This window comes from Sturnira hondurensis, unplaced genomic scaffold (genome assembly GCF_014824575.4).
Source record: "Sturnira hondurensis isolate 20B ecotype Veracruz unplaced genomic scaffold, ASM1482457v3 Scaffold0019234, whole genome shotgun sequence".
Lineage (NCBI taxonomy): Eukaryota > Metazoa > Chordata > Mammalia > Chiroptera > Phyllostomidae > Sturnira > Sturnira hondurensis.
Window position 1 is genome coordinate 3,645,500 of NW_028091865.1, and position 20,204 is coordinate 3,665,703.

General features: G+C 57.6%; 1 protein-coding gene across 7 annotated transcripts in view; it reads left to right on the top strand.

The window, feature by feature from the left end:
* SHROOM2 (shroom family member 2) overlaps positions 1 to 19,903 on the top strand; it is a 94,593-nt gene extending 74,690 nt beyond the window's left edge. For 2 of the 7 annotated variants that reach the window (XM_037027730.1, XM_037027735.1), the window contains 5 exons: positions 9,188 to 9,925; positions 12,383 to 12,910; positions 13,913 to 14,084; positions 16,025 to 16,297; positions 18,538 to 19,903. In XM_037027730.1, coding sequence (XP_036883625.1) covers positions 9,188 to 9,925; positions 12,383 to 12,910; positions 13,913 to 14,084; positions 16,025 to 16,297; positions 18,538 to 18,804 — 1,978 coding nt within the window. In that variant the 3' untranslated portion in view covers positions 18,805 to 19,903. The remainder of the gene's footprint in view (positions 1 to 9,187; positions 9,926 to 12,382; positions 12,911 to 13,912; positions 14,085 to 16,024; positions 16,298 to 18,537) is intronic. The other 5 variants (XM_037027734.1, XM_037027736.1, XM_037027732.1 and 2 more) reach the window with 4 other exon arrangements.
* Positions 19,904 to 20,204: the final 301 nt, after the last annotated feature.

Consider the following 20,204-nt stretch of genomic DNA (forward strand, 5'->3'; position numbering starts at 1 on the left):
TGGTCACAGATAGGGGAATGTTGTACACTCTGTCTGCCATCTCTCTCCTGCGCGCGCGCACACACACACACACGCACACACGCACACCCCTTGAGGAGAAACATCTGCAGGGGTAGCGTGAACCACACGCTAGAACAGCGGTGTTCCATGGGCTGCTGCGGCCCCGCCGCCGAGAGAGACGCCCCCAGTGAGTGCACCCTAACTGCTGCTTGCTAGACAGGGGCCGCCCCCTCTCCCAGATTCCAGCCCTGAATTTGGGGGGTGGGAGGCTCGACTCTCCCACGCGGCCTTCCCCATGTGTGGAAAGCTCTGGCTCTCACCGCCTGTCGGTCTTTCCCTCCTCCGTGCACGAAGGTGGAAGAAGCTGCGGTGGGGAGGCGGGTGGACCCCGGATGGGTGCTTCGTGCGCATCATTTCTAAGCCATCTTTCCCCCAGTCCCAGGACGGCTGCTTTTTCTGGCCAGCTTTGCCTGCCGGGGTTGGGCGGTCAGGGCATTCGTAGGAGACGTGGAGACGGAGATCTCCGAGTTACCCCGTTTTTCCAGCCCAAAGTCACAGTTGTGGAATGCTCTGTGTTAAGGCCTTCGAGCTCTCCAACGCTTTTGTCACGGGTGCCTTGGGGCCCCCCTGTGCAGGTGCCAGGTTCATTTGGCCGCAGGCAGAGACCGGCCTTCGGGGCTGGATTCACAGGGCGGCTTATGTGCAGAGTGGGGTTGGGCTTGAATCTGGGGGGCTCCTGCAAAGTCACCCCCTCGACCCCCCGATGTGACAGATGCTACGGATGAGCCTGGCCCGAATGCAGAACTGCTGCAAGCTGCCGGCTCAGCCCGTTCTCTCATTAACTTGCGCGTTGTGTGTCTGGTGTGCAGGCAATGCAGAGGAACGGGATTCCAGCGCCGGCTTCCCGGGACGGCAGGACGGGGACCCCCCCAGCCAGGCTGAGTGACCGGGCACCCGGGTACAGGGCCCTGCGTTTCTTCATCCATCAAATAAGGAATTTGGAGGCAATGATTTTTTTTTAAGATTTTATTTATTTATCTTAGAGGGGAAGGGAAGGAGAGAGAGAGAGAGAAATATCAATGTACGGTTGCCTCTCGTGCGTCCCCTGCCGGAACCGGGAACTGTCCTGCAACCCAGGCATGTGCCCTGACTGGGAATTGAACCACCATCATGTGGTTCACAGGCCCGCGCTCAATCCACGGAGCTACACCAGCCAGGGCTTGGAGGAAATGATTCTTGGGGCCCCTTTCAGCTGTAATGATTTTTGATTCCCTGGGAGAGAAGGCAGGACGTGAATTCCCATTAAGAAATTGTACATCCAAGCCCTGGCTGGTGTAGCTCCGTGGATTGAGTGCAGACCTGCAAACCAAAAGATCGCGGTTCGATTCCCAGTCAGGGCCCATGCCTGGGTGGCAGGCCGGTTCCCAGCAGGGGATGCACGAGAGGCAACCATACATCGACATTTCTCTCCTTCTCTCCTTCCCTTCCCCTCTAAAGAAAAATAAATAAAATCTTAAAAAAGGGAAGAAAGAAATCGCACATCCAGCTCTGGCAGAGTGGCGAAATGGATTGAGTGCTGGCCTGTGAACCGAAGGGTCACTGGTTCGATTCCCACTCAGGACACATGCCTGGGTTGTGGGCCAGGTCCCCACTAGGGGGCGCGCGAGAAGCAATCACACAGATATTTCCCTCCCTCTCTTTCTCCCTCCCTTCTCCTCTCTCTAAAAGTAAATAAAATCTTTAAAGAAAACACACGCTTATTTAACATTTACACACGTGCGTACACATATGCATGTGTATGTGCATACACACATCACACAGACGCGTCTTAGACATGGAGAACATAATAAAGTTAATTTCATGTACAATAAATATCTGGAGTCTACTGGGTGCATGATTCATTTCCAAGTACGGTTCGTCTGAGTGGCAAGACTCAGACAACAACCCAAGCTGTGCGATTTTCAGAATTTGGGCTTACATGGAATTGTGAGGGAAAGGAAGGCTCCTGCCCTGGGTTGGGGCGGGGGGGGGCTCAGTTGGTTAGCGCATTCTCCCACGCACCGAAAGGTTGCTGGTTCAGTTCCCAGCCAGGGCACATACCTCAGTTGCGGGCTTCAATCTCCGGTCCAGGCACATACGAGAGGCCATGGACTAGTGTTTCTCAGATCCATGTGGCTGTCTGTCTCTCCCTCTCCTCTCGCCCTTCCTCTCTCTCTAAAGTCAATGAAAAAAATAATATCCTCGGGTGAGGATGAAAGTAAAATTTAAAAAAGAAGCCAGCCGAAGCCAGTGATTTTTTCGGTGACTGTATAGCGATGCTGTTGGAATCCTCTCCCCAAAACGTGTGTTTTCCCCTCGGCAAGCCACCTTACTGCATTTGAACAATCGGGGGGGGGGTGAATGTGTCGAAATAAACAGAGGTCCTATCACCACCGATAGAAGCACATGGACGAGAGCTTCGCCTTCCCAGCGAAGGGCTTCCCAAATGGCCCTTCATGGGCAGACAAACCTCGTTGCATCTGGCAGCGGTGTGTGGGTGTGTGACTTGAATTGGACGAAAGGGCGGCGGCGTGGAGACGGGGCGGCCCACCCCTCGTGGAGGGCGCGCCCCGCACAGGTGCTCTTTAAGGTGCTTGTTGGCTCGGCGACCCCTCCGTGTGCACGAGCGCCGAGTCAGAAGAACCGCCTTCTCGGTGGGCAGTTCGTGGGTGCCGTTGGTGTATGATTGCGTTGGTTACGGGTGTGTGATTGTGGGTGGGGACCAGGGAGACTGCAAAGTCCAGTCGGGCACAGAGAGCACCTCCCTGGAGGGAGCTGTCCTGTGTTGTGAGGAAAGACAACACAGCAAGTGGCCGTAGTTCGGTTCCTGGCGGGACCTGTCCCCTGGTTTGCCCCTGGCTGTCTTCCTGCTCTGCCTTCACGTGGTGGAGAACGGAGTTGGGGAGCGAGCTCTGTGGGGTGTCTTTTATAAGAGCCCTCATGGAATGCACAGGGCTCCACCCGCAACCCCCCAAACACCCTCTCACCTGGTGGTATCCCGTTGGGGACTGGGATGGGACAGGCCAATTTGCGGGGTGGGGGGGACGACACAGCATTCAGTCCCCAGCAGCAGTGTACGTGGCTGTGGTGCTGGGGGGTCGGAAGGCTCAAGAAAATCAAGTGAGTGGCAGGCGGCAGGGGCAGTTACGGTGCAGAGGGATGGAACAAAAAGGAGAAAGGACTCATGGACGGGGACCACAGTGTGGTGATCGCTGTAAATGGACACGGTGAACGTGAAACTTAGCATAAAGATGAAACTTTACAAAGTCAGCTGCTGGCCTTGCTCCTCTCCCTTCTCCCCTTCCCTCCTACTCCTCCTCCCTCTTTCCTTTTCTCCCTTCCTCCCTCCCTCTCTCTCGGCTGGCCTTGCCTCCCAAAATTCAGGTTGCGAGCGCTGCAGAGAAAGTCACCCCCTTATTTGTTGAAAAGGGGCGACTGATTCCCCACCGTAGTGTCAGTGTGGTTGGGTTTGCAGTTGGAGAGAATTTAGGTCCTCGGCATTGGCTGCGTCACGCCGGCCACCCTCACAGGTGAGGACGCTGTGGGGTGTGGAAGAGTGTTAGGCAGGGACGCTGGGAGGGCAGGGGAGAACGTTCCGGGCACCGGAATTGCAGTCCGCCGTGACCGGGGGCGCGTGAACGCTCCACCCTGTGCGTTCACCCCGTCTCCCAGGCGGCACACCGCCGATCGGTGGGTCTTAGGGTAGGTAAGTCGTAGCTTGTGGCGGGGTGTGGTGTGGGGAGGAATGGACCTGAAGAGATTGGATCACGTGAACACCTTCTAGGTCCGTAGCTAGATTTCTAAACATTCAAACACATGAAAAAAGGGGGGGACGTGGTTCAGAAGCAGAGTGTGTAGACACAGGGGCCAGAGTGAAGGTGAACCCAAATTCCACTACTGCTTCTGACCAGCGATCTAGCCCAGGTTCTTAACAACGGCAGATCGTGCCTCATCGACACTGCACGGCATGGACGCTCCTAACCCCACGGCTGAGCTCAGGGAATGCCCGCCTACAAAGTAGCACTTTTCCCAGGAACGCGGATCTCAGTGCTTCCTTCTGATTGTGACGGCCTCCAGGGACGGGCTGTGGGGCTCCCTCTAGTGGCTGAAAAGAGGCCAGAAGAGTTCAATGTTCTGTATCGCTTTAAACGTTCGTTTCGTCCACCACTGCATGTAAATAGTCTCTTCTGTCTCCCTCCTTTAGCATTCCCTTCAGAGTTCTTACAGAAATGAGCAATGACATGCTTGCATTTCTTAAAAATTAACACGTGCCTGACCGAGGGGGCCAGCAAATACAGGCTGAGGGCCCCATTCCCAGACCCAGGGTTTAGGAGGAATAGGATGGGTCCCTCCAGGCCTGGCACCCATGGGTGCTGCGGCTCACCCTTTTTCCCAGCGATGAAAATCTCGTTGGGGAGGGACACGCGAAGCCAAAGAGAACCTCGAGGGTGGCTTTTCGTTTTCACAGCCCAGTGGGTGGACAGGTGGGTGGTTAGACATTGGACAGGGGACACCCACGGCACAGAGCAGGTGGCCACCGCTGGCTGGCCACCTGGATCGTCTGGGAGGTTTTCTCCGAGAGAGGGGCTTTTGCGCCGGGCCCCACTTCTGCCCAGGCCTGCCTTTCCCACGGAGCACTTAGATTTCCGGAGAGCTTGGATTTGGGCGCCCGAGACGCTCGGGTGTCCTTTCTGTCAGAACGCCCTTGAGGAGAAGTGGACGGGCAGGCTCGAGGTCCCCAGAGGGGCCAGGAGCACTCGATGTCTTGGAGACGTGGGGGCGGACTGTGCATTCTCTCACGCAGGCGGTGGCAGTGGTCTCGCTTCACAAAGCTTTCATACCCACCTGTAAAAATTAAAATGTTGCCCCCCACCCCGCCCCGGGCCGGGAAGAGGGTATTCCAAGTGGGAGGGAAGTGACGGTCACCTGATTTTCGGGAGGGGTTGCTTTCCCCACGTGGTTTGGAAGGGAGCGCCTTTGGGGCTGGTGCCGAGGGAACACCTGGCATGGAGCGCCCGCCGTAAAGGAGTGACTGCGTCCGGGTCCCGGACAGCGCAGGTCTACGAGACACAGCGCTGGGGTCGAACTTGTGGGAACAGCCGCGTTCTCCAGCATCATGGGCGTCTGTCCTTCCAGGTGGTGAACGTTGTGTGCGTGCTGGACACGAATGCCAGGAGGGTCAGGTGTCTCTGTGCCGCTAGAGTGGGATCCCGTTGTGCCAGGTGAGGGCCTGACGCGACCCCGTGTCAGTCAGACGGGGGCTCGTGCTTTCTGATGGTGTCCGAGCCGCACGGGGGCCACGTCAGGACATGGCGGGCGTCCGTGCCCCTCGGATCCAGAGTGGCTCTCACGGGATGCCCCCTGGTGCGCATGATTTCAGTCATCCAGGGGGTCAGGAATCGTCCTCCCCTGAGACCTGAAGATCTTTGGGGATCCTGGGCACACAGTCGCGGCGATGACAGAGCCATCTGAAGAGTAAAAAAGTAAAAAAAAATTGATCAGTGAAGCTGAGTCATATCCAGAATGCTCACATGCGAAGTCGTTTCAGCGAGAACCGAAATGCCGTGTCTCACAAACGTGCAGCTTCCGTCCTTGCCCATCTGCGCAGTGACTGAAAGCAGGAGACACGCTTGTGTGTGTGATGGACATCAGGAGCCGGCGAGACAGTGCACGGAAGAAATGTTGGCCCGCCAGGCTGTGAGTGAGGCGGCCCGGGTCCTGTCCCCTGTATCGGCGCTCACGGCGCGGTGACATGAGTGCGGACAAGGCAGCAACGGTGTGGGGAGGGGGAGGGATGTCCTCTGCCTGCACAGGGTGACCTTCAGGGGAGGCAGCAGGGCAGGGGCCCGAGGGCCCGGAGACATGAGCCTGGCACCCTCACGGGGCTCCTGCTGCACAGAGGGGGTCTGGACGGGAAGCCAGCACCTCACAGGTGGGGGAGCCCTGCTTGGAGTCAGGGCTGGCCGTGTCCCCGCCGGGATCCCCAGGGCACATGCGAATCACAGCAGGTTGACAGCATTTCAGGAGCATTTGAGGTATTCAGGAGCAATTTTCGCCCAGCAATGTTCTTGCCCCAACATGGGCTGTTTGTGTCCTGTTTTGTGTGGCTTTCTCTCTGCATTTCCCCCTTGGTTTGCTCGGCTCTCTGGTCCCCAAGCAGAGCCCTCCCCTCCAGGTCCCTCCAGCAGCGCCTCGTGCAGGGAGTGCAGCAAGGCCCAGGCTGCCCCGTGCACGTCTGCACCCTGTGAGTTTCTGTGCCTGGGGGTCTCGGGGAGTCTGGCATGGGGCCCGTTCGCTGCCCTCCAACCGGACCTGCACAGGCAGGTGTCTCCTTGGCAGCGTGTCGTGTGCGTGTTCTGCATGCGCGTGCACACGCAACTGGCTGGAATATTGATGGCCAGGGTGCTGCATGCAGCTCCTTCTCAATGTCCCTTTGTGTGACCTGACTCAGGGCTCAGGTGCACGCCCTGACCAGCCAGCTTTTTTACCCACTCATCTCCTTATGGAGAAGCACTTGGGGTGCTTCTTTGTATCTTGGTTACTGTAAATAGCGCTGCTGTGAACATCAGGGGGGTGTGTGTGTACGCACATATATACACATAGGTACCCATGCACATACATGCACCGAGACTCAGATGCCACACCCACACACATACACAGCACTCATGATCCAGGCAGACGCGAGCGGACTCTCTGCATTGCAGTCACTTGGAACCTATTAGAAACACGGGTTGGAACCCGATCTGTACCTAGCAGAACCCCCAATTCCCATGGTGGTTCTTTTGGGGGGGAAGGAGACCCTGATTTCCTGAGTTCTTGTCAGCTGGGACAATAAAAACCAGTTACTGCTTTGATGCCTTTGCGTTTGCAAAGGAGAGTTCACCTCTCGAGAGAGGTGAAGAGGAACTGGGAGGTGGGGGGCAGAGTTGGTCCCCAAACGGCGGCGTGCAGTGGACGGAACTGGGCTGCAGCACGGTGAAGCGCGCTTCCAGAATGAGCAACGGCCCTCAGGGGGCGCCGTCCTGGGGAATCAGCCCGCCCTCCAATGCTGCACACGGTGCCCCGGGACAAAGGCAGGACGGAGCCCGCCCCAGGCAACTGCGGGTTGTCTCTGGGTCGTCATTTATTTTGCAGCCGGGCTTTGCTCCCACGGGTGACCGCTCTCCCACATCTGGCTGGATCTGGCCGCCTCGCCCGTGTCAGGCACTTTGCCTGCAGAGCTCATTTCAATGAACACACTCATTGTGACTCCAGATGGCCAGGGGCACTGAGATTTCAGCGGTGAAATTCTCCCTAATTGTACTCTCCATTTCTGTGGGGTGGGGAATATTTATGGCACAGCAGGGACCAGGTGTTTTTTTTCAGGGAGCAAGCGTTTTAGCAGGAGGAGAAGGAAAAGGTCACCGTGTCCTTTGAGTCTTGGGAGGGAGGTCCTGGGCAGGCACTGCTGAGGACGTGTTAGCTGTTTTATAGGCGGGAGAGGCTCGGTGCCTTTGGAGGAGGGGGGCACGGGGCCTTCGCTCCCCCCTGGCCAGGCCCCCGGAGCTGTACCCCCGGAATGCGCTGTCCGCTGTGGCGTGTGTTTTCGAGCGACCCTTTGCTGCCCTGGTCAGCTCGTGTCGGTCCGTTTTAGTTTGTCTCGGTGACGGCCTAATACACATTTCTGTAACACGTTTGCAGAAGCTCTTTCTTGCACTTGACTCTTTTCTCACAGCTTGTTTTCTGAGCAGACGAGGTATCACGCGTGTCCGGGAAGCAGAGAACACTTGCCTGTCCTCTGGGGGGGGGGTTCCCTGTAGGATGGGACGTTTTGTGTCATCTGTTTGAGGAATCCCATTTTCCGGCTTGGGGGCCGGGCTCTCTCTCTCTCTACTGGGATAGTACCAGGGTGGGGAGTGCAGCCCCAGGTGGCTGACCAGGCAGGGACCGTGGACGGACTCAGGCCTGATACCTGCTTTCCTGCTTGAAAGCATCTGGAGCATCCACTGAACCTGGAGGGGGCTTTCCTCCTGAGGACGTAAAAAGAGGGACAGGGACCTGGCACATGGCATGCGGCACAGTGGCTGAGATGGGATACTGGTACTGCCCAGGCCCGGTGTCATGTCCCAGGCTGCAGACTCGCTCCTGGCCACAAGGGGGCGCCTTCCCCACGGAGAACACCTGTTGCCTTGACTGGGAAGCTCGGTCAGGGGCCCATGTTACTGCTGTGTTGTGTCGCAAGAGGCACTGTGTTGGGGAAGGTGTGGCTGGCCGATTTGCTGCAAATTTGATAGCTGTTAGGCCGTGAGCTTCAGCTTTGGCGCAGAGAAACATGTGCGAAGCATGCACATGTGGTTTTGCAGCCATGTTTGTGTGTGCGTGCACATAAATACGCACAGCTGTACATCGTATGGAAAGAAAGAAGCAGAATTTTGGATTTGGAAATGGGTAAGACTACAAAAAGATCATTAAGTCATTGCCATTTCCTAGAGCAAGTCTTTTTAATTTTTTTGCTAATGCACTGCTGATTTTAATGGGTTAATGGGCAGCCCATCGTAGAAAGCCTTTTCCCGTCGTATATGGCAGTTTTCTGAAATAAGCCACCAAAAATATTATTGCGACGTGAAATAAATAGAGCTGTGTCCGAGAATTTTCACAAACATCGGTTTCTAAAGTGGTGGTGTAAATTGTGGTTTTTGCCCCCAAATGCAGTTTGCGTGGATGTGTACGTTTGTCTGTATCTAACATGGGTGGTGCACGTATTTTTACTTTGAAAGGATATTTATTTATTTTTAGGCAGGGGAAGGGAGGGAGAGAGGGAGGGGAACATCAGTGTGTGGTTGCCTCTCGTGCGCCCCCTGCTGGGGACCCGGCCCACAACCTAGGCATGTGCCCTGACTGGGAATTGAACCGGCGACCCTTTGGTTCGAAGGCCAGCTCTCAGTCTACTGAGCCACACCAGCCAGGGCGGGTGCATATGTTTTTAATACCTCGTATCGGGTTGTAGGACATGCCAACACGCAGTGTGATGAGGCCCGGGATGTGCTGGGATTCCGGAGCTTGTATTAGGAACTGCCGTGGGGGCAGGTGGAGGAGCGTGCCTGTGGGTTTAATTCCTCGCAGTCCTTTTTGGGACTCGGTCGCTCACCTTTCTTCGTTCTTCCCCTAGACAAACAGATGCCCAGGATCCAGAAGTCAGTGCAGCAGCACGCCGGGACCCACGGCACCAGGCCCGGGGCTCTGAGCCGGCCCATGCCCAGGACGCTGCAGAGGTGCCCCAGGAGGGCCGCAGCAGAGCGGGCACCCTCCCGTGTGACTACAGATACTCAGAGGACCGAAGCCCTGTGCACCCCCTGCCGCCTCCGCCGCCTCCAGGCCAGGGATCCCAAACGCACAGTGGCCTCTCAGCCCCGCACCCTCGAGGGCTGGACCCCCGGCCTCTGAGTGCCACCTCCCTCGCCAAGCGACCGGCTCCCCAGAGGCCACCGCCACCCAAGCGTGAGCCGAGACATTTCAAGGGACCAGCTGGTGCCATTCCCACAGGTGCACTTGGGGGCACACCTGTGGCCAATCACCTGGCTGCGCCTGGCAGGCCCCTTCCCCCACCGTCACCTGAGGCCCCGGAGGTGTGCGCGGACCGCCTGTCCCTCTCCTGCAGCCCCCGTGCCTTGGTGGAGAGGCTGAGCGGCGCCCAGCACGCAGACGCCCCAAGGCCCGCCGCGGAGCTGGACGGGCAGCATGTAGAGGAACGCCCAGCCTGCCCTCGGCGGGCAGCCCCGCTCCCTTCCAGGGTCCGGCCCCCGCAGCTGTCCAGCATGGAGACCTCTCGCTCCCCTTCTCCTCAGTTCGCCCCCCAGAAGCTGACGGACAAGCCTCCCCTGCTCATCCAGGATGACAGTGCAACCAGGTACGGCCCCGGGGAGGTGGCCTTGTGCCTTCTTCCCTACCACGGGCTCCCTTCTGACCATGGGAGGTTTCTGGTGCGTGTTTCCTGGGCGGTGCCTGAGCGGAGCCTTGCATCGGCCCCAGACGCCGGGTCTCCAGTTGGTCCTCGGGACGAACGAGGAGGGAACCACAGCTTCCAGTGGTTGCAACCTGTTGGGGGACTACCTTGCCCCCTACAGAGGTGAAGGAGGGTGAAGGGCTCCCCTTCCTCCAAGCCCCTAACCTCCCATGTCTTGGATACCCCCAGGCGTCTTCGGAGTTCTGTTTGTCATCAGCACCTGGTTTAATGAAATGGGTGCGTTTCATACTATGCCGTCCTCCCGTGCATCTTTTCGTGGGAGGAAGCTAAGCTGCCATGCATGCACCTTGTCCGAAAGCAGGAGAAACACTGCGTCCGTTCCCCGGGGCCGGTGCCAGAATTCCAGGCGTGCAGTTGGGGGTCATGCCCGTGGAGACACCGGAGTGTGCCGGGGCTGGGGGCGCCAGGGCCGGCCAGTCGGGCTCTGACTGTGGAGCTGTCGGCACCTCCTGTCTGAGTGCCTTTGAGGAAGTGAGGCCTGGAAGACGCGGAGAGTGTCCATCCCGTTCTGAAATGAGGGCGGGGGACAATTTGGGTCCCCGGGGTTGGAACTGCCCCCGCGCGCCCCGTGCGTCTTCCTGAGGCCTGTTTCCGGATTGGGCCTCGTGGGAGAGCCAGAGCTGGAGGGCCGCTTGGTCCTTTTCGGTGCGCAGGCATGACCGGGCAGGGGGTGCTGTGTTGGGGAGTCACCCCCGCCTGGGGCGGAGCTGCGTGCCCTCTGTGTTTTCCCAGTACCTGTACCTTCCTTGGAAATGGCGGTTCTGCACCCATGTGGGGGGGGGGTGGGGGGAGCTGCAGGCTGCCTGAGGCATCAGTAGCTGGTGGCCGGGGCTGGGGAGTGTGCCGTGAAAGGAGGGAAGAGGGCTTCCTGTGTCTTGTCACTTGTGTAACGGGCCAGAATTCCCCCCTCTAAACTTGGGCAAAGCAAAACGGTATTTTCTGCATAGTTAGCTTTTTTAAAAGCAATCTTTAATCCTCACCTAAGGATATGTTTATTGATTTTACAGAGAAAGGAAGCGGGGTAGGGGGGGGAGAGAGAGAGAGAAACATCAATCTGTTGTGTCCCATACGTACCCGGACCAGGGATCGAACCTGCGACCTTTGTGCCCTAACCGGGAGCTGAATCTGTAACCTTTTGGTGCATGGGTTGGTGGACTAAGCCAACTAAGCCACCTGGCCAGGACTGCGCAGTTCGGCTTTTACATTTTGCTCAGGAGGGCCGTGTAACGAGGGTGGCCCATGAACACCCGTATTAAACATGTCTGCTCTGAACATTCCCCCTGGGGGAGAAGAGAATACACAAGTGTCTCATGTCGACCTGCACACCACACGCTTATGAGTGACTAATGGGGAAAGATCCACCCACCAGGGAAAGGGTGAGAACAGCGTTTAATTTGGGGCCTCGAGCCCCCCCTTTGTGCTCCGTGAAACGGTCTGCCAGGGCCTCATTGCAGATGTGTGGTGAAGCCCACTGAGTTAGGAATAGGCTGGGAGTTGAGCTTGTCGTTTATTTATTATTTTTCCCCCTCTCTTTCTTCCTGGGCACCACTAGAGGGCTCTCTTTCCCCGATATGTCCTTAAAAAATGCTGGGAACGGCTTTTTGTGCTGGTGGCGGTCCTCCGCAGGGCCTCCAGGGGCATGGTCCAGTGAGATGTGGCGGGGACACCAGCTGCCGTTGGGGGTGGCCAGAACGCGGCCCCATTGTATTGGCCAGACTGTTTCTCTTTCCGTTTTCTCTTTCCTGTGGGTGCTCCAGATGCCTCTCCACCTTCTTGTACTAAGACACTATTTTTTTTTTTAAAGCAAAAGTGGGGGAAGGGTGGCTCCGTTGGTTGGAGCATCCCCCCTTGCACCAAAAGGTTGCAGGTTCTGTTCCCCTCAAGGCAGATGCCTAGGTTGTGGGTTTGATTCCTGATTGGAGGAAACTGGTGGGTGTTTCTCTCTCTCTCTCTCTCATTGTCTTTCCCTCTCTCTCTTTTTTTCTCTTTCTCTTTCCTTATCTTTCTCTCTTTCTCTCTCTCCCTGTCTCTCACACATGCCTGCACATTTTCTCCCTCTAAAATCAGTAAACTTGGGTGAAGACAAAAAAAAAAAAAGGGTGGGGGGGAAAGTGTGTACTTAGTGAATGGTTTCAGATAATCCAGAAGCATGTACCCCGGGTTTGCTGCGAGGCCCTTACCTCACCGGTAGGACATGCTGTGTGTCCCGGCTGGCTTCAAGTGCTGGGTGGTGGCGTGTGGAATGCAGGCAGAGAGGGACACGGCGCCGGCCTCTCCTCCGGGGTGGGGGGTGCGGCCCCAGGCGCACTTGGCCTTCCGGCACAGCTGGTCTTCTCTCAGCAGGATCGAGCGGTTGATCGACAACACCACGGTGAAGATGGTGCCCATCAAGATCGTGCACTCGGAGAGCCAGCCGGAGAAGGAGAGCCGCCAGGGCCTGGCGCGCGCCCCGGCCGAGCCGCCCGCGCTGCCCAGCGGGCTGGAGCGGGACCAGATCAAGACGCTGAGCACGTCGGAGCAGTCCTACTCGCGCTTCTGCCTGTACAGCCGCCCGGGCACCGAGCCCGAGCCCCGCGCCCAGCCGCCCGTGGCGCCCGCCGCCCCCGATGGCCGCGCCTCCCCGCCTGCGCTCAGCTACGTGAAGGCCAGAGAGCGGACGGCGGAGGACCTGAAGTCGGAGGAGCTGGCCCGGGAGATCGTGGGCAAGGACAAGTCCCTGGCCGACATCCTGGACCCCGGCGTGAAGATGAAGACCACCAGGGACCTCATGGAGGGCCTCTTCCCCAAGGACGAGCACCTGCTGGAGGAGGCTCAGCAGCGCAGGAAGCTGCTCCCCAAGATCCCCTCGCCCAGAACCACGGAGGAGAAGTGAGTAGGGGCGGGCGGCCTCGGTGTGTGGGTCCTTCCTCAAGGGCTTGTTCGGGGTGGGGGGTGTCCCTCAGGACTTGGGGTCCGGCACAGGAGTGATGTACACACACCGTAGGTTCTGGGCCTTCTGGCGTGAGGCCGGCGTGGCTTTCGGGATGCCCACAGGGCTCGTTTGTCACAGCACAGCTGTTCTTAGGGGGCTGTTGTGCCCTCCAGGGGACGGGTCTCAATGTCCACATACAGTTTTTCTGGTCTCGGGCGGCAGAGGGGCTCCTGGCGTCTGCCCCGGGGAGACCAGGGATGCTTGGAAACGTCCTGCAGTGCCCACCGCTGGCCCTGCCACAGAGCAAGCTTGCCCAGGGTCACGGCGCGCAGGCGGGGGACACCCGTCCCAGGAGGCGCGAAGGCGTGTGCACGAGTAGACATGTTGATCAGAGAGCAGAGGCAGCAACGTGTGCATGGGAGTGAAAACTAGCTTTCAGGGGCGTTGCAGATGCCACCCTCAGTGCCTCAGGCAGGCATCTGCCTGCAGAGGGGCACGCGGGTCTGCCTGTCCCTCATTGATGCCCACGGGCTCTGCGGGGCAGTGTGCCGGAGTCCCAGCACAGAGCTGCAGGCGAGCAATAGGGCGAGGCGGGGACCAGAGCAACAGGGAGGCCATAGGGCTACCGTAGGAGGGTGCATTTCTAATAGATGGTGTCCCTCGCGCTGTCCTTGTGGGCCTCGGACGCTGCGGGGGGAAAACCGTCTGTCTGTCCTCTTCCCTTCCGTGTGCAGATGTGTACACACACACACCCTGGCTGATTGGCGTTCCCCTGCTTTTAGAGACCACGTGTGTTAGATTATATGAGTGTGCACCTGGCCGGGTATGTGTAGCCGCGATGTTGCCACCTGCTTCTTCCGCTTTGTCTGTGCCACCCGCCCTGGCGGGTGTCCTTCCGTGGTGGCCCAGGTTCTCGGCGAATGCCCGTGGCTGACTGATGTTCCGACGTGTTCACCCAGGAGGGAGGAGCCGAGCGTGCCGGCGGCCGCGTTCCTGGCCACCAACTCCACCTACTACAGCACGTCGGCCCCCAAGGCTGAGCTGCTGATCAAGATGAAGGATCTACAGGAGCAGCAGGAGCCCGAAGACGATTCGGGGAGTGACTTGGACCATGACCTGTCTGTGAAGAAGGTAGGAAGGCGGGGCCCCAAACGGGGACGCGCGGAGAGGCAGGTGAGGGGCGGGCCGGCAGGCGCCTGCACCGTGTGTCGGGGGCGCCTGAGTGAGTCACAGCCGGACGGTCGTGTTAATAAGCCCGTGGGCCAGTCTTCCGTTCTAACACCGGTCCTTTCCACCTGGTTCGCTTTGCTGTCCTTCTGCATGGAGACCCAGTGGCAAATGACCTGAGTGGGCCTTGGCACACTTGGTGAGAGTATCATCCTGCAGACCCAAAGGTTGCGAGTTCGATTCCCGATCAGGGCATGTGCGTAGCTTGCAGGTTCGGTCCCTGGTTGGGGAGTGTACAAAAAAAAAAAAAGGAAAGAAAGTCAGCTTGTGTCGTTCCTGGTTCAGAAGTGCTGCTGGGAGCTCGCAAGTGCGGTGGGTGTTGTGCGAGAGCCGTGCTGCGAATCGCATGTGAAGACAAGTGCCTTTAATTGAGAAAGCAATAGCTCTGGTGGAACGAAATGAAAATGAAGAGTGTGGGTTGTGGGACTTTGACAGGCCCAGTGGCAGGCTCAGGGGCCCTTTTGTTTCCTTCTGGGGCGTTCCAGGGCGAGGGGCCCCCCGCTGTTCTCTCTTTGAGCCTTCCCGTCGTTTTTTCTCAGGCCCGGTGGCAGAGGAGGTGGGTCACCTCAGACCCTATGGTGTGCGTGACTCTGGGACGGTGGCCGGCTTAAAGGTCTTACACATTATACTTGTTAGTTTTGCTCTTTGAAAATTAATCATTTAGAGGGCTGGCAGGAAGCAAGAATGTGGAGGTAGTGTGTAAGGGTCCGAGTTTCTGTTCGGGAGGATGAAAAATGTCTAGAGGTGGATGGTGGTGACAGTGACATGCAAGAACGTAGTGCCACTTTTTAAAAGTGGGTACGATGGTACATTCTACGTCATATCTAATGTGCCGCAGTTAAAAATTAGTCATTTATATGTATGTTTGTCAAGTGGAAACCAGTAGGTTATTCTAAAAGACTTTAGGTTCATCGGTGTCCCTTCATTTGTCTTAATCACCCAAATATAGGTTTATTGATTTGTTTAGAGAGAAGGAAGAGAGAGAAGTTATGTCTAATAAAATTATATTTTTAGAGAGAGAGGGAGAGAGAAGCATTGATGTGAGAGAGAAGTATCAATCAGTTGCCTCCTTAAGCACCCTGACCGGGGAATCGAACCTGCGACCTTTTTTGATGTACACGACGACGCTCCAGTGAACTGAGCCGTATACCACCAGGGCTTGCCTAAATTTTCAGTGGCTAATTCTACGTCGAACGTACGTTTTAATCATGGGATTCAGGACTGGACGTACGTCTCTGTTCCCTCTGTACATGTAAATCTTTGAATCGGGGTTTCCCGGAACATGAAGCACCGAGTTCCACAGGAGCCCCCAGAACGTCCGCAGAGATTCAGGTTGAAATGAGGTTGGCCATGAGTAGCCCACAGAGGTCGACTTCTCTAGAATCTGATGTAACATTAAGAGGATGGGACTAGGTTTATTTTGTTTCTTTTCTTGTAAGGATTTTATTCATTTATTTTAGAGAGGGGAAGGAAGGGGGAAGGAAAGAGAGGGAGAGAGGGAGAGAAACATCCATGTGTGGTTGCCTCTCGTGTGCCCCCTACTGGGGACCTGCCCCACGACACTACCCAGGCAGGTGCCCTGACTGGGAATCAAACCGGCGACCCTTTGGTTCGCAGGCTGCCGCTCCATCCACTGAGCCACACCAGCGAGGGCGGTTTATTTTATTTCTAAATCAAATGCAGTGATTTTAGCCGGGAGTCAGTATTCCCTCTGCTGGTCTTACGCACCCTGTGTGGTTTGATGCTGCTGAAGCCCCCACGGGGTTGGCCCGCTGCTGCCGCAGAGGGCAGGGGCCGGGGGTGGGGACCCTGACGACCGTTCGCATGCGCCCTGTGCCCCGCAGCAGGAGCTCATCGACAGCATCAGCCGCAAGCTGCAGGTGCTCCGGGGAGCCCGCGAGACCCTGCTGGAGGACATCCAGGCCAACAACGCCCTCGGGGACGAGGTGGAGGCCGTCGCCAAGGACGTCTGTAAGCCCAACGAGTTCGACAAGTTCCGGATGTTCATCGGGGACCTGGACAAAGTGGTGAACCTCCTGCTGTCCCTGTCGGGCCGCCTGGCCCGGGTGGAGAATGCCCTCAACAGTTTGGATGACAGTACTTCTCCTGGTGACCGGGTATGTATGACCGCATCTGACCTGGAAATTGGGGGTTGGGGGGGCTGCTGTGGGAAGGTCGTCCTTGGGGCGTTGAGTGAACGGCTTGACGCCTCACACAGTGGCCTCCTGTCTCCCTCAACTACGGATGTTGTTGAGGTGGAGCAAGCCCTCTCTTCCTGTCGTAGAGGGGTACCGTGGCCCTCCTGGTACCGGCTTCACTGCCCCCACTCACAGCGTCCCTCAGAGCACGTGGGCTGGTATCTCCGTGGCTGTGTACAGTTGCCTCCCCTCCCAACTTTCCATTGCCACGTTGAGGTGCCCGTCGGTGGCCAGGGCTTCGATGTGGCTGGTATGGGACGAGACCCTCCGTGTGGGTGTGGGGCAGGTTTTCAGAGACAGGCCGGTGAGTTAGGACACAGGGAGTGAGATTTTAGAAGGCTTCCTCTATGTCTCCTGTTAGGCCGTGAACACGCAGACAGACCACCAGGTTGTCCCCACCATGTCGACAGTATCCAGTCCCCGGGGAGCTCAACAGATTTTAGCCTGAGTAGGGTTTCTGGAATCCATTACCACCTCCTTCCCTTTGGGCTTGGAATTCATTGGCATAGCCTTCCCTCTTTCCACCCAAGCTCACGGCACCTTTCTTTTGCAAGCCCCTGAGTGCAGGTGTCCCCAGGGGCAGGTGGTACACCCTGGCCCAGTGTGTGTGTGTGTGTGCTGAGGGGTTGCACACCCAGATCAGCCTCCGCGGCAGCCCCTGTGGAAGAACGCCCCGCCTTCCCGGAGCTCCCGCTGTGTCGGCTTGCCGCAGCGTGCGCCCGCCTCCTGGACGCTGGCCTGTGCCCGCGGCCGGCAGTCTTCTGCCCAGCTGCAAAGCAGTCGGGTAGCCGGGAGCCTGTGTGACAGCCGGGTGGAAACGAGGCAGTCCCACTGAGGAAAGAATTCTTGGCACACTCCCCACCCCCTGCCAGCATTGGAGTCGTGTTTCTGGCTTCCTTTGTCCGCGTTCATGGCCCTTGGGGGGGACTTAGGGAACCGACGTGCCTGTTTTGTGGGTAGAGGGTGACCCCAGATGCCCCATATTGGGAATGGGGTCGTGTGTGTGCCCAGAGCAAGACCCCTGTGAGGAGAGAGGGAACCTACCCTCACAGCCGTGCGAGTCTTTCCTGCCCGACTGTCCGCTCCCTCCTGCGTCCTGGTCTGTATAAGTGCCCCACAGGCTCCTCCTACCAGCACACCTTAGAAACCCTGCCCGAGACTTTCTTTCTCTTTCTTAAGACTTTATTTTATTTTATTTTTTAGAGACAAAGAGAGGGAGAGAAACATCCGTGTGTGGTTGCCTCTCCCACGCCCCCTCCTGGGGACCCGACCTGCAACCTAGGCACGTGCCCTGACTGGGGATCGAACCAGTGACCCTTTCTTTGATTCTCAGGCCAGCACTTAACCTCTGAGCCACACCAGCCAGGGCCTGAGAATTTCTTTAGAATCTATGCCTTTTGCCACTATATTGTCACAGGAAGGCCCTTGATGGAGGCAGCTTTCCTAAGTCCTTTTTGAACCTTTGGAGCATGTCCAAATTCTGGTTTTTTGTGTGTGTGTGGTTTTTTAAAATTTTTTTTTAATGAGTTCTTTTTTTTTTTAATTTGTTTTTAAGATTTTCATCTTTAGAGCCCTGACTCGTGTAGCTCAGTGGATTGAGCGCGGGCCTGCGAACCAGAGTTTCGTGGTTCGATTCCCAGTCAGGGCACATGCCTGGGTGGCAGGCCAGTTCCCAGCAGGGGATACACGAGAGGCAACCATACACTGATCTTTCTCTCCCTCTCTCCTTCTCTTCCCCTCTAAAGATAAATAAATAAAATCTTTAAAAAAGAGATTTTAGTCTTTAGAGAGTGGGGAAGAGAGGGAGAAAAACATTGATGTGTGGTCGCCTCTCACAGGCCCCTAAACCAGGTGCCCCGCCCGCAACCCAGGCACGTGCCCTGACTGGGAATAGAACTTGTGACCCTTTGGTTTGCAGGCTGGCACTCAATCCTCTGAGCCACAGCAGCCAGGGCCAAATTTGGTTGTTTTTAGTGTCTCGGTCACCCTTGGGCTGGTTGGGGCTATTTCTATTAGCCGTTGGGGGCAGGTAGGCGCGGTCCGAGAGCACTGGGTGGATGCGGGGACTGGCCTGGGGCCTGCCACAGCCGCACGTCCCCTCCGCAGCCCCCCGCCTTCCCCGAGGTCCTTCACGGGCGTGTCTCTCCCTCTGTCCACAGCAGTCGCTGCTCGAGAAGCAGCGGGTCCTCACCCAGCAGCACGAGGACGCCAAGGAGCTGAAGGAGAACCTGGACCGCCGGGAGCGCGTCGTGTTCGACATCCTGGCCAGCTACCTGAGCGACGAGAGCCTGGCGGACTACGAGTACTTCGTGAAGATGAAGTCGGCCCTCATCATTGAGCAGCGGGAGCTGGAGGACAAGATCCACCTGGGCGAGGAGCAGCTCAGGTGCTTGGTGGACAGCCTCCAGCCCGACCGGGGCAAGTGACGGGTGTCCCCGGAGGGCCACGGACACAGGGCCTTGGCGCTGCGGTCCCCGGGCTGCAAGCGGAAGCACAGCCCGTATTTATGTCTCGCAGCCAGAACCGTCCTGTGGCGACACGGCCCCGAGGAAAGCAGTAACTCCCGCGTTTGTTCGGGGTGATTGACGGAAGCTGTGGGTTCCCCTTTAGAACATGGAGCCCTGTGGCTCCCCGTCGGCTGTTGTCCTTCCCAAGGAACCACACGTGGCGCGAGTGTGTGGTTCGTGGCGGTTTCCGCCCTGCAGCCTTGGGCTCCGGGCCTCGTGCATGCAGGGCTCGTGGGTGGTGGTCGGTGGGTCCTGCCTGCCGCCGTCGCTGCTGAACCAGCCTCTAGGGAAGCAGTGGAGGGCGCGTGCAGGGTGCACAACAGGACACCCCTGGTCCCCGTCTCCTCCCGGGACTCCTCCCGGGGCCACAGGCTGCCCTCTTTCATCCACGTGCGTCCCACAGCGTCCGTGTCTCTTGTCTCTCTCGTGTAGTGGTGTGCCCTGACCTCGCAAAGTCCCTGACGAGGACGATGATAATTTATTAACATTTTATAAAGGTGTGACTACTTTGCCAGTGGTTCAAAACCAACTGTGAAATGCATCCGCTGTGTGTTGGGTTCCCTCCTGCTGACCCCGCAGCGCAGACTGTGAGCATGCTTTAACACGCGTGCACGGGGCGGAGGCCTTCCGCCCGCCTGCCCTGGAGGCACGGGGCGGATGTTCCCCGGTGGCGTGCAGTGACGTGGTGGAACGTATGTCTGGCCGTCTTGTGCTTGCTCCATATTTGTCTCATGAGACCAGCAGGATGTTTCTTGAGTTCCTTCTCCCCCAGAACAGTTACCGTGTGTGCGTACGGTCCCATTCACGGTGACCGGCTACTCTCCCATGTTTCCGTCTTTACATGGACCAGCATGCCGGGAAGGCTCCCCTCCATTTGCTACAAGAACGCAGCCTCCGGTTTTTCAGAGGTCCCATCGCCGGAACAAGCCTACCCCCGGGTTTACAGACGCTGTGTCCTGTGTACGGGGTGAAACAGCGAGGTCCTGAAGAGAATCTGTTCACTTAAAACAAACCAAAAACCACCACCGTGCTGCCCGTGTCTAGTGGACATTTTCTCCCACAGACTGGGAGAAAATGTCGGCCAATCACACGTGGGACAGAGGAGTTGTCTCCAGAATATGGAAAGGACCGTACAGAGGTCTGGCATCCGAGAGAAACAGCCCCGTTGAAATGTGGGCCAAAGATCCCACCACAGAGGACCAGCTTGGCACATAAGCACAGGGGAAGGGCGGGGAGCCACACACCGGCTTGGTGGGAACTTCCCGGCTTCTACGTAAATCGTCGTAGAGCCGGTGCGTGCGTCCACGGATGCCCATCCA